The 13243-nt window shown below is 42.3% G+C and overlaps 1 protein-coding gene across 1 annotated transcript; it reads right to left on the bottom strand.

Annotated features, from left to right (window-relative positions):
- Nucleotides 1-463: 463 nt before the first annotated feature.
- On the bottom strand, nt 464-12850 carry LOC127006949 (MMS19 nucleotide excision repair protein homolog). The gene is made up of 20 exons (XM_050877342.1): nt 12707-12850; nt 11825-12063; nt 10895-11039; nt 10331-10521; nt 9748-9909; nt 9179-9395; nt 8728-8840; nt 8197-8326; nt 7590-7803; nt 7000-7097; nt 6710-6885; nt 5972-6150; nt 5203-5374; nt 4654-4825; nt 4307-4473; nt 3723-3835; nt 3049-3205; nt 2328-2495; nt 1848-1928; nt 464-1470 (listed from the first exon to the last, which is right to left on the bottom strand). The coding sequence occupies exons 1-20, from the start codon at nt 12792-12794 to the stop codon at nt 1360-1362; spliced, it is 3093 nt and encodes a 1030-aa protein (XP_050733299.1). The 5' UTR covers nt 12795-12850; the 3' UTR covers nt 464-1359.
- Nucleotides 12851-13243: the final 393 nt, after the last annotated feature.

Consider the following 13243-nt stretch of genomic DNA (forward strand, 5'->3'; position numbering starts at 1 on the left):
ACACACACCTACAGCTTCACACGATAGCTTTCCACTCTTTGAAAATACATACTATAATCTTCCACCCTCAATAAGCCACATCTGAATCTATAGATGAAAAGATGAAAAGGAAATTGAATGCAGTTGTAGTGGTGGTGGTTGAAGTAGTGGTAATGGTAGTAGTAGTAGTAGTAGTAGTAGTAGTAGTAGTAGTAGAAGAAGAAGAAGAAGAATTAGTAGTAGTTGTAGCAGTAGAAGTAGGAGTAGGAGGAGGAGATAGAGGAGGAAGAGAAGGAGGAAGGAAAAAGCAAGGAGAGAATGAACAGATGAAGGAAGAAGGAAGGGAAGGAATAAAGAAAGAAAAAAGTAAGAAAAAGATAAAAAAACAGAAGATACAAAGAAAGAAAGATACTCACAGGGACCCACTAGTATTTTCTTTAACAGTATCAGTGAGCTAAGTTTTCATGGGTCAAAGAAATACACCTGAAAATTCATATAGCAACAAACTTTTTATGTATAAACTATATATACATACATTTGGGTGGACAAAATTCATAGCAACAATTAATTAATATAAAAAACAGACTCATTAATATGTAATTCACTATTTGCAGTTAAATCAGTGTATAATAATATTTGCTAAACACATTAATATACCCTGTCCCATGTCTTTATAATGCACCAGTGTAGTTCTTACTTCCAAAAGGTCTCTTGCTTAATATAAAATCATAAAAAAACACTGAACTACAGGACTTAAGAGACGATATAACAAGTACCCCCATAAAAAAGTGTGCTTCTCGGGCTGAAAATTTTGCTGCAGTTATCCCTTGTTATTTGAGGTAATCTTCCATAGATGCCCAACAAAAGCACAGAATCCATAAGTGCTGCTCCCTTCCTTAGCCCTTTACACATTATAACAAACTTTAAGAATATGCTGCCATTGCTTGTATTATGCTTGGGACTCATAACAAATCAAATCTTATAGCAGCCACTCATACCTTCAACTGGGTAACTCAACCATTTTGCACCAATAAGTTTAAGTAAGAAAACCTGCGATAATTCGTGTAAGCTGACCTCATTTGCCATTACCTTTGCATTACCTTAAAATAATATGTGCTAGTTTCAAGTACAACGAACCCTCTATCCAACGGATCTCAATATAACAAAAGAAACTATTCCTATGACTTTCTGTGGTGTGTTTACTATGATCAAAACTAACCCCATTTCAATTCATTGGTTTCAAATACAATAACCTTCATTTCAGTGGACCTCATGATCAGAAGACTATGAGTATGAATTTCTGTGGCGTGTTTACTATGATAAAAAATAGCCCCACATCAACTCAGACTTTCTGTGGTGTGTCAATACCTCACTGGTGTGCTACGAGCCTCCGGGCACACCCACCATCACCCAGGTGCTGCGTGTGTTGGTGGCCGCTTGACGCACGACACGCTTGTGGTCGTCCAGGACAGCCTTCAGCCCCTGTAGCACCTGTGGGAGAACCAGGAATACTTACACTTAGACTCGCACCAACAAACATTTACGACTCTTGTTATTAACGTTTTTCAAGGCAAGAGAGGAGCTACGTCAGGTTGTAATGAGTATTTCTTCCCGTTCAAAGCATAGAGGCCTCGCAAAACTACTGCCAGGCTCTGGAAACCACCCATGGAAACCTCAAAACAACAACTTCTATGAGAGTCTTTTGAAATAGATGGACTAAGGCTTGGAAGACCTTGATAATATGGACTTTAGCTTTGTTTTGCATGTACAGAATCTCCTATATGTGTTGTTCCTCTTTCTACCAATTTATCTTTCTATCTATATGAGTATTTGAAGGGTGAACTGAGAGATCCATCAGCAACACTCACATCATCACGGTAAGGCAGTATAGGCGTGGTGGGAAGAGTGGCCAGGGCATCCAGACACTCAAGGGCCTTCATCCGCACAGTCTGGAGGGGGAATGAAAAACTATATAGTCACTGTAAACTAAACTGACCCAAAAGTGTATGCTTACTTAACTATTACTTATTTTTCACATCCCCTTCCCCTTTTTTAATTCTTCTCCTTACTTTACTGTCTTTTGTCAGCCATATCCATGCTTGCTAGATAAAGGGAACTCTAGGTTTTTACATCAGAGGACACGGGTCAAGGGCAACAAAAAGGGGGAAAAAAAAAAAAAAAAAAAAAACGCTACTCACCGTTCCCATAAAAGATAAAAGTAAAGAGTAGCCAAGAGAGAGGTCAATTTCAGGTGGAGAGGTCTCTTGATACACTAATAATAAGAAGAAGAAGTAGAGGAAGAATAGTAATAATATATTTTGGCATCACATCCCTCTCACTCCACTCACCATGGGCTGATTGGAGGTGAGTCTGAGGAGGGCCGGGAGGAGGAAGGAGAGGTGGGAGGTGGCAGGGTCAGGACTGTGCTTGAGGAGGGAAGCCAGTGTCCCCACCACACTCTCCACCACCACCTGCTCCCCATCACTCGCCAAGCCCTGGAGGACCACTGGCAGCACCTGGAAACATAAGGGAATGATTACAGGTTTAACTCTTTTATAGATAATATGAATGGAAAGAATATATAGTAGGTCTTCCGAGCTTTACTATTGGGTTATGTTCTTGGAGAGATGAACGTAAGAGAAATGATCGTATAATGAATGCAGGTTTAAATAATAGGGATGAGTTTCTGGGCACCTGCACATGGGAGGGAAGAACTAGTGTGAGAAGTATGTAGGGATCCCATGTTTTACTATTAGGTTATGTTCTTGGAAAAGCAATTGTGAAGTAACATGATTATGTATTGAGTGACCTAAAAGGCATAATACAAAACATTGATCATGGAAAAGCAATCAAGGAGCAAAACAGCTGTGTATTATGTGACCCAAACCCAAAATACGAAATACTAATCTTGGAAAAACAATCATGAAGCAAAGCAATACTATATACTAATGGAGTTTTATGGATTGCACTGTGTCAAAATCATTATCAGAGCATAATTAAATAAACACATATCACCTGTATAGTTCCATAAATAAACACATGAAGTAGCCTAAATGAGCTGTCCCTTACCTTCTGCACATGAGGGGCCAGGATGAGCTGGGAGAGGTGGGGCAGCAGGGAGCACAAGGCCACCAGACAGCAGGACTGGGGAGACCCTTGGGACGAGCTGAATGTCTCCACCAGAGGCCCAACCACACCCTCAAAGAACCTCTGTTTGTGCAATAACCTGGACAAAAGATGGTTAAAAAGTTAGTATTTGCACATATAAACAGTACCATGGATGTGTGTGGAGTCATGAGGTCAGATATGATAAGAAATAAGCTTGTGAAAGAAATGTTGGTGTTGGAAATGCCAAGGAAAGTATAGGAGAGGAGGAGAAAGGAGTATGTGGGAGAGATGATACGGGAAATGAAGGTGGAAGGTAAAATGCATGAGGAAATGAGTTGAAAAAATAGAGAAAAAAAGTAGCAAGGAGTTATGTGGGAAAGAGGATACAGGAAGTGGAAGGTAAAATTAATGAAAAATAAAGTTGAAAAAGTACAGGAAAGGAGAAGCAAGGAGTTATGTATGAAAGAGAATACAGAAAATGGAAGTTGAAGGTAAAAACCATGACAAAACAGTTGAAAAAGACATCATATTTACACACACACAACAATCACATCATTCCCTACAAAACCAAAGCTCTGCAGTAAATGGTAGAGGATGAGATCATGATAGGCACAGGATTGGCTATAGTCACTCACCTTATCCGAGCGTGGTAGTGCTGGCGGAGGGCATGGGGATGTTCCTTGACGATCATCTCGAGGCAGCGAGCGGCAGGAACTCCCAGCTGTGGATCTTTCATCAGGGAGAGAAGCTGTGAAGAGGAGGAAGAAGAGAAGGAGAGGTGAAAGAACTGATACATAATAGATGGACATGATAGATAGGATGGTCGCCCAGGAATCATAGAAGTAACAGATAACACCCAAAATAACAGAAAGAAGAAGAGAGGAGGAAGAAGAGGTGGAGGGATGAAAGAGCCGATATATAACAGATGGACAACTACTAAGACTGAGTGGCATTATGCAAGTAAGTAACAAATGAACAGAAAACCAAAGTAGCAGAATGGCAGCTTTTTCTACTTTGAGCACCTCATTTTTTCGACCTTACTTCAGTCTTGTGTGTGAAGGAGCCAGCTCAAGGGCACGTTATAAAGAAGCCCTTAAAAATAATTGAACTAAATGGAGGGACTACTGTATTCTGCTTTCTTTTAGTGGCGAGGCTGTTTTTTCTACTCTAAGTGCCCCATTTCTTCTACCTCACATCTCCCCTGGCATCCCTAACACACCTTCATCGTCCACCAGTGCTGCAGGTTTGAGCCTCGGACCACCAGGGCCTTGCAAGTCCAGGTGGTGATGTTGAGGGCTGCCAGACGCCTCTCGTTGGGTTGCGCCGAGTCTAAGTCTGCCTCTGTGTCTGTCCTTGCCTCCTCCTCTGCTTGGGACAACTGTGCACCTGAGGAAGGGTTGGCACGTGAAAGATTTGGAGGATAACTTCAACATCATCATCATCACCATCATTAGATATTGTTTTTCTGCATGACAGGCTCTATTCAATATCCTCCACCTCTCTCTCACTCTCTGTCTGGTGTTAGTGTGCCTTATAAACATTGCTGCCCTCAGACTCCCCCCTCACCTTCCGGCAGTTTGTTGAGGGTTGCCGCATGGAGGAGTACCGCCACTTCTCTCAGCGCTGGGTCAGCCGTGGAGGTGCTGAACACTCGCACCTTTTTCAGCAGACTCAGCATGCAGTCATCCTCCTCGGGCAGACGTTGAGCTCCTCCCACCAATCCTTCCAACACATACAGCTGTGAAAATATTAAAAAAAAGCTTAATTTGTATTCTTTGGAAAGGTTTAGACTCCTTGGTGATCTTACTGACATTGAGTAGACTAACAAAGGTAAAGTTAGGACCTCTAGCAATGGGTAAAAATTGGGATAAACAAAGGTCCAAGAATGAGAAAGCCAAGAACTGGTTTATGAATAGGGTATATAGTGGATGAGTGGAACAGTTAGTGCAAATATGACAGAAAGTTTTCAATGGAGGTTAGATTGATTTATGAAAGAGGTTAACATTTTGTGGGAGTCTACAGTGAGGCAACAGTCACTGCTTGTAGCTCAACTACCTCATAAGTCTACAAAACCTAATCTAACCCAACCTAACATAACCTCACCAGCGCACTTACCATATTCGGGCCATTTGGGTGAGTATGGTCCAGGGATGTGGCGAGGAGGTCCTTCATATCTGGGCTTGTATTAGGCAGCAGCGGCATGTCCGAGGCAACCATTCCCTCCGTGCAGTCCTTGGTCACCCCCACAGCCTGGCATACTAGTTGGTGGATGAGGGGTTGGGGCTGGCTGTGCATGGGTGAGTGAATGTGGATGTGTTAAAATGAATATAGTAAGAATTATTGAAGGGATACTGTAAAGTCAGTTAATAATAAAAGGAAGGAAGTGTGAGAAGAGATTTGCTAACAGTACATTTGCTGTCATTTCAAAATCAATGTAAAAATCAAAGCATTGGATTTTCTACTGAATGATAAATTACTCTCACTGTCCATCTGTAACCAACTAGTATTGCTATGGCTCTAGGTCTGTATTTCTAAAAGGAGTCTAAATATATTCTCTCACTTTCCATTTCAAAATCAAAATCATTTCCCACATTTACTCCCACTATTAGTCTACATAACTGGCTGCAACAATACTACAGTTCAATGTCTCTACAGGTCTCCCTCGCTTTATGATTGGGTTATGTTCATGAAAAAGCAATCATAAAGCAAAATGATCGTATAACAAACTTAAGGTTCAATGGAATCAATATGGATGTGTTACTGGACTCGTAGGTATATCAAGTGACCTAAAACCAACCCCTAAAACATAATATTAATGACGTTTTATGGAATGCACTGTCTCTAAATCATTATCATAAAAGATTCTAAATAGATTCTCTCTAACCTCTCCAAAGCCACAAGGGTGCGCAGCGTGGAGGCCAGGCAGAGGAGGCCAGGGAGGTGTGGGGCTGAGGGCTGCTTTCGGGCCAGGCCGCTGAACAGAGCCAAGATGCACTCGGTCCCTTTCCACTCCTCCAGCAGAAAGCGTTGGCTCTCAGCGTCCTCAACTCTGCTGCTCACCATCTGAATCATAGAAGTATATGGTAAATTGGTTATTGCTATTATTGTATGAAGAGCAGGAATGTTGTGGTGGTGTTTTGATTATTGAAGGAGTTGGGTGAGGAGGAGGAGGTAAAGAATATATATGAAGATCTGTTGGGAGATAGTTGTGTTCTTCTTTCTGGTATCTGATAAAGAAGAAGAAAAAGAAGAAGAAGAAGAAGAAGAAGAAGAGATAAAACAAGATAATAATTCTGTCTTAATCAATTATATTCTCTAACTTATAATATCTTAAGTTGTTCATATTTGCTAACTCATAATAAGTCTTAAGTCATTCATATTTTCTAACTTATTTCCTTCTTGTAATCTTATAAGCAAGCAAAAGCCTAACCTAACCTAACTTAACCTAACCTCACAAGGATACTTACCTAACCACACAAAAACCTAGGCAAACCTAACCTTATGTAACCACACAAGCACTTAAACAAACCCAACCTAACCTCAAAGCACACTTACTGAATCACACAAACACTTATAATAGTTAATAGTCTTAAGAGTCATTTATAAACTATCCTAACTTCACCTTGTCCACAGCGGAGAGGTAGAGGTGGCAACGTTCCTCACCACCATCCGCCAGCAGTGCTTCCGCCCGGCTCCAGACCTCCGGCAGCAGGGACGCAAGCACTCTCCGGCTGGTGGTGAGTGACACAAGGCTCTCCAGCACCTGCTCCTCGGCCTCTCTTGTAGCTGCCTCGCTCCCTGAAGAATGTGAGGGAAAGAATGAGGATGCAAATTAGTCACGTACAAATTTCTACTATCCATATCATAACTCCAACTCATATATTACCTGCCTGCTATTTTCAAGGCCCTTACCAGAGTGCAGTGTGGCCAGTAGAGGTGGTAGAGTGTGATTCAGGATGACCTCAGGGTTGTGCTTGCCCAGCCTCACTAGGCACGTCCTGATGCCCTCTCTGCGGATCACGGCAGAGAAAGGATTTACAGATTTACATAGATGTTCAGATCACACATACACAATGGTCCAGAAACTTCAATAAATAGCCAATGCATTTCTGCCTTAGCAAATAGAGTGAGAGATACTGAAAGATCTAAGAAAGGAAAAACTAGGGAGGAATGAGAAGACCTTGACCGATGCCTCTGAAAACATAGGCATAGAATGAGACTCAACAGGCAAGGATAACACAGAAATGAGTTACAGAGAGAAAGCAAGATGGGATCACTATTATAACCATGAACTAATACTATAAACGTATGACATTATCGAGAACATGGAGGGGAACAGTGCAACAAGACTTGGAAGTGAAAGAAATAGAGGAAGGATTATCACTGGACTGAGCAAGATGGAGGAGGATCACTGCATGTTCGCCCTCAAGAACAGAAGATGGACTATAAAAGAAGAAGAAGATATGACAACCTTACAAACAACAAATAAAATGATAGATTACTTTAGGGAACGGGAAGAAGAGGTGGAGGTGGATGGGTCTAGGAGCAGGGCAGTGAGTTGTGTAGCAGCCTGCTGGAGGTATGAGGAGGGCAATGCGGGCAGGGCAGCAGGCAGGGCGGTCAGGGTGGTGGCCTGCACCTGGGGGTCAGCAGAGGACAGGCCACTACTGAAGGACTCCCAGACCTGTCCTGCTAGCTGTGTCAGGAGGCCATCCTCTGAAAGTATAGGGAAAACGAATTGGAAAAGAGAGAAATACAGCTTACAAGGATATTAAAGTCGACTCCCTCAAAAGATATCATCATTATTATTATCATTATTAACATCAAGGTAATATGATATAATTAATTGAGGAAAAAATCTTAGGCTCCTAAAAAAACTATAGTATTTGAAAAAACATAATATATGAAGACCTTTCTGTAAAGTTGTACAATCATTGACTACTAACTAAGCTATTGGGGTAATAAAACTTTTCTGGGAAGCTGAAATAAGAACTACTATGGTCCAAGAGTCCTTCATACCCTCCTTCCATCACTTCTCAAATAAAATATAAACAAAATAGATCAGAAAAATGTAAGTAAATATAACCTATAGCTAAACATCATCCTCACCCTGCACCAGATGGGAATGTTTGGCAGCTGCTTCAAGTATCATGGCTAAGGCGGATATCGTGTTCTGGAGGGCGAGTGGAGAGTTGCTGCCATCCTGCTTCACGCTCTGCCTGACCAGCTGAGGCACCACCTGAGGAAGGGTTGATTTAATAATGATAATAAGGATAATAATGACTTCCTTTAGCTTGAATTGTAAAGTTTAGAACATGTAAAGAATGGAGAAGAATAAGATAAGGACCCAAGCAAAATGAGAAGTGAGAGAACGTTTGCATCAGTAAGAGTAGGTAAGGAATTTGTATGTAAGTGATTATAGGAAACTTACCCCCGCCACTGTAATTCCTCCCCCCTACGACTTAAACTTATTCAAGAGGAGAGTATCTAGACACCTCTCCACCTGAAATTAACCTCTCCTTTGGCCTTCCATTTTCTATTGTTAGAGCAGCATCTAGTGGGCCTTTTTGTTCCTACTTTCATTTTTTACCCTTGAGCTGCTTTCCTTGCAATAAAAAAGATACACACACACACACTTACTTTGCCGAGGATAGTAGTGGCAGGCCCCGGGGCAGCCAACACCAGGGCCATTAAGAGTCGGACGCTCGGCCACATGAGACGCTGCTCCGGTGCCTCCAGGTGGCTGCCACACTCTAGGGAACGGAAAAAGAAGAAGCACCATCAGTTACAAGGGTCCGGGTGTTTATTAGCAGACATATTGGAGGGGCAGTAAGGGCTGGAGGGTGGAGGAGGGAGGTAGAGGGGGATAACTTTCCAAACTCTGTCATGGAACACAAACTCCAGTATCAATATATTTCTTGCTACTAATATATTGCTTGTAGAACCCTGTGATATATAGTGTTGTCTAAGCATAGTAAACTCTCATATTACCTTTGCTTCACCTTCCCAAACTTACATAGAACACAAACTCTGCAAGTCACCTGAGTGGAAAATGTATGTATTCTGAATCTCGTAGAACAAGACCTTATACCTGCTAAAGCCGACTGCACGATAGATGCAACAGCAGCATGAGAGGCAGAGGTCGTCAGTCCCACCTCAAGGACTCGCACAACAGCAGTGAGGGCCGAGAGGGCTGCTTCCTCGACAGTCCTATCAGACCCCTCCATCACCTCACGACGCAGACTGACCCACAGAAGGCTGGCATGGGGCTGGAGGTCCTCAGCTTTGTACACATCACAGCAGGCCACCTGAGAAATGATACAGGTCAGGGAGGGTCAGGAAGTGGACTTGGGTAGGTCATATAACTGGTAACAGATGGAGGAGAAAAGTACCAGAGTGAGAAAAACTGGGTATTTTTGAGGTCGAAGCAAACAGAGTACCAGGTGAATAGATGGCATTAGAGCATTTGCTGGAGGAGAAGGAAGTGGACTTCAGTAATTCATATAAAAGATAACATATGGAGGAGAAAACTATCAGAGTGAGACCTTAAGGATTGTTGAGGGCAAGTACACTAACACCAGGCAAGGAGAGTTAGAGGATGTTGGAAGTGACGTTATTCCTGCAGTTGACTAAAACATACACACCCACACACTCACTCACCAGGGTATGAAGTGAATCGAGCTTGGCAGAGGTGAGGCTAGAGTCCACTTTCTCCATCAAGAGGGGGAGGAAGAAAGGGGCAAAGGCAGGTGTGGAAGCCAGCACTGCACGCAGCCCCAACACCAAGTCCTCAGCCTGGATGCCATAGGGATCGTTACGAGGCTGAAATTGGGGGAAAGTTGTACAAATTTGTTTATGGTAACCTTGAATGATACTAGGATGGGAAAAGTTGATAATGTGAATGTCTTTTGACTCCACTATGTAATGCCAGAGAATATACAGTTTAGCTACAACTCAACGTGCCTAAATTCCCTAGCATCACACACAAATTGTCTATACTTCCTACTAATTTATGTTTCTGATAGATTTGTATGATGTTGGAACAGGAAAAAATTGGTAAGATGAATGTTCTGTGACTTTACTCAGGAGGTAAGTTCTACTAATTTATGTCTGTGGTAAGTCTGTATGACACTGGAACAAGAGAAATTAAGATGAACAGCCTTTGACTCTCTTACCCTACTCCCCTACTCTAGCATATTCCAATCCATCTAATTTACCGTCAAAAAGAAATAAACTAACTCACCGGAACAAAGTCTATCGGGAAGTAAGCTGCAACCACCTCAAACAACTCTTCGACAAAGGGCTGGAGAGCAAGGCCGCTGTGCACTACCTCTGCCACCAACGAGAACACCAACAGCAGGTTACGTGGGTCCCTCTCCCCGTCAATGGCTCCTATCAAGCCCGATAGCAGTGGTAACCCCATCTCCTTGAGTGCTGTTGGTGCAATTGGGAAAAGGTGCTAGATTTTATATCTACTTAACTACTTAATATATCAACTTTTATTACATTTACGTCTATTACATCTACTCATCTTCTTATCTATTATTATCTTGTTTATTACATAAGACTGGCTAAGGGCATAACAAGAAAAGGCCACAACATTTTGCTTGCTCCATATGAAAGAAACAAAGGAAGAAGCTGCCATAATAATAACAAAAATGAAAATAGCAGTAATAATGAATACCACACACCAGAAGGCTTTATAGTTTCCTCTCTTCAATCCATTCATTTATTATATTATCTATTTTCATTCCTATTCATTCTTTTTGCCCTTGAGCTGCTTCCTCTGTATAAAAAAAACACTTACCGGTCAGTCTGTTAGCGAGGCAGTACTTCAGGAGCAAGAAAACAGTCTGGCGGTCCTTTGTGACATGGGACTGTACTTGCGCCTCCCCGAAGATGCCCTCCAATATGCTCTGCACCTCAGCATCCCCCAGGTTCTTCTGCTTCACCTTAGGAAAGAGAGGGAGAGAGTATCTTCAACCTCTATTTTCTGATTCAAGGGGAACAGATCTTCAAATATATTATCTCAAGTGTCTTTTAACCCCCGCATAGTCAGCATATCATTTCGTCTCTCTAGCATATCCGAGTGACGCCAGTGATACGCCCGTCATGGTCATTTCAGCCAGTCCATCGATGGCGCAGTCAGTATATCATCATTTCTCTCTCGATATATATCCGAAGGACGCGATATACGTCATATGGTCATTTCAGCCAGTGTGTTTTATTTTGAAGAGGTTAAACTTCTATTCTATCTGGCTTTTAATCTAACCCAAATAAACCAGATTAACCTAATCAACCAAAGCAACCAGGTGTTATTCCAAAAGTACACCCACCTCACAGTGAAGGATACCTCTGTGCTATATGAAGTACTTTGAGAACATACAACATACTATTGCAGTACTTAAAATTGCTTAAAATATGGCCTGGATTGAAATATTGAGTGATTTATCTACGTTTATCATGTTTTGGTAGTGGGGCAGAGGTCAGATTAGCTTAGAATAGTTTTTTTTTATGAGATATATTAATATGGCTCTTGCTGCAACATTGGTTCTAGTCAGTGGTGGTTGAGTGTACTTCTGAAATTTTACTATGAAGCAGGGCACAGGTCAGGATAGGTTAGTTAATTTTTTCATGATATATAGTGATAAGGCTCTTGCTGTGCCGTTGGTTACTGTCACTGGTAGTTGGGTGTACTGAAATCTTACCATCAGGCTAACCTAACCATCATACCCACCAGAGCCAAAGAGCAGAGGAACACGGCAGGCAGGACAGCATGATGGTCTTGTAGCCGGTTGACGAGGAACGCCGCCATGAAGGAGGCCTCGGCAGGATTGAGGTAGGTGGGTGGGAGCTTATCTAGTAGGCGGGCCAGGAAGCGCGTCCCCACCTCTCGCTCCCATGACTTCTGGTGGGTCAGGCTCGGACCAAGGCCCTCCACCACCTCCTGAAGTGTCACCTCCCTGGCACATACTCCTGGGGGTTAATTATTATTATTATTTTATTATTATTATTATTAAAGAGACAGACACTTAGATACTTAGGAGAACTGGGGAAGGAAAGGGATAAAAGGAAGGAAAGGATAAGATATGAGAGGGATGGAAAGGGAAGGGAATGGAAGAGACGAAAGGAAGGGAAGGTAAGAATGGGTCGGAGAAATGAGAAAGGAATTAGAAGGCAAGGGAAGGGAAGGGAGGAAAGGATAGGATATGAAAGGGAAGTGGAGCGAAGGAAAGGTAAGGACATGTAGGAGAGACAGACAGAGAAAGAGACAAAGACACAGAAGCAAGTCTCATGGAGTAATACATTTCATTTAATTTAATTTCAGACATACACAGACTGACACTTCAACACATAGGAGAACAAGGGAAGGAAAGGGATAAAAGAAAGAAAAGGATAAGATATGAGAGGGAAGGAAAGGCAAGGGAATGGAATACACATTAAACACACATTAAACTCGTCTCTCTAGCTTACATTAGTCTCTCGTGACCTCAAAATCTTAGAGAAACAGCCATTCGCGGTAAAGCAAGGTAACATTAACACGTCGATATTTCGTTTCCTACTTAACCAAAAGCTCTTCTGTTGTCATATATGCATTCCAGCAACCTTCAAACCTCACCTTTTGCAACATCCTGAAGAAGAGAGTCGACGTCCGCCGCAGAATCAGTAATATTTCTGAGCTTTTCCAGGAAACTCGCGGGAGCCATGGCGTCTACGAGCCTAAGAATATTTACCTCGAGAAACGAATAGAAATAAGAATAAAAAATAAGAAATAATAAGAATAAGAATAAGAATAAAAAATAAACTCGAAGGGGTCACCAGCAATTATCAGCATTATTTACAGAGATATAAACAGACAGGCAGAAACAGACAGACAGACAGCTAGAAACACAGACAGATAGATAGATAGATAGATAGAGAGAGAGAGAGAGAGAGAGAGAGAGAGAGAGAGAGATTGATTGATTGAAAGCGGCCACACACACACACACACACATAAAAATAAATAAATAAATAAATAAAACCCCTCATGCACTCCTAAGCCCCGCCCACCCTTACCTCATGCACAGCTATAAGCCCCGCCCGCCTCTCCCACGCACCTCAAAGCCACGCCCACTTCAACCTCCTGGGCACGCCCCCTTGCCTTCTCAGCCAATCA

The sequence above is a fragment of the Eriocheir sinensis genome, chromosome 34, assembly GCF_024679095.1.
Source record: "Eriocheir sinensis breed Jianghai 21 chromosome 34, ASM2467909v1, whole genome shotgun sequence".
Classification (NCBI taxonomy): domain Eukaryota; kingdom Metazoa; phylum Arthropoda; class Malacostraca; order Decapoda; family Varunidae; genus Eriocheir; species Eriocheir sinensis.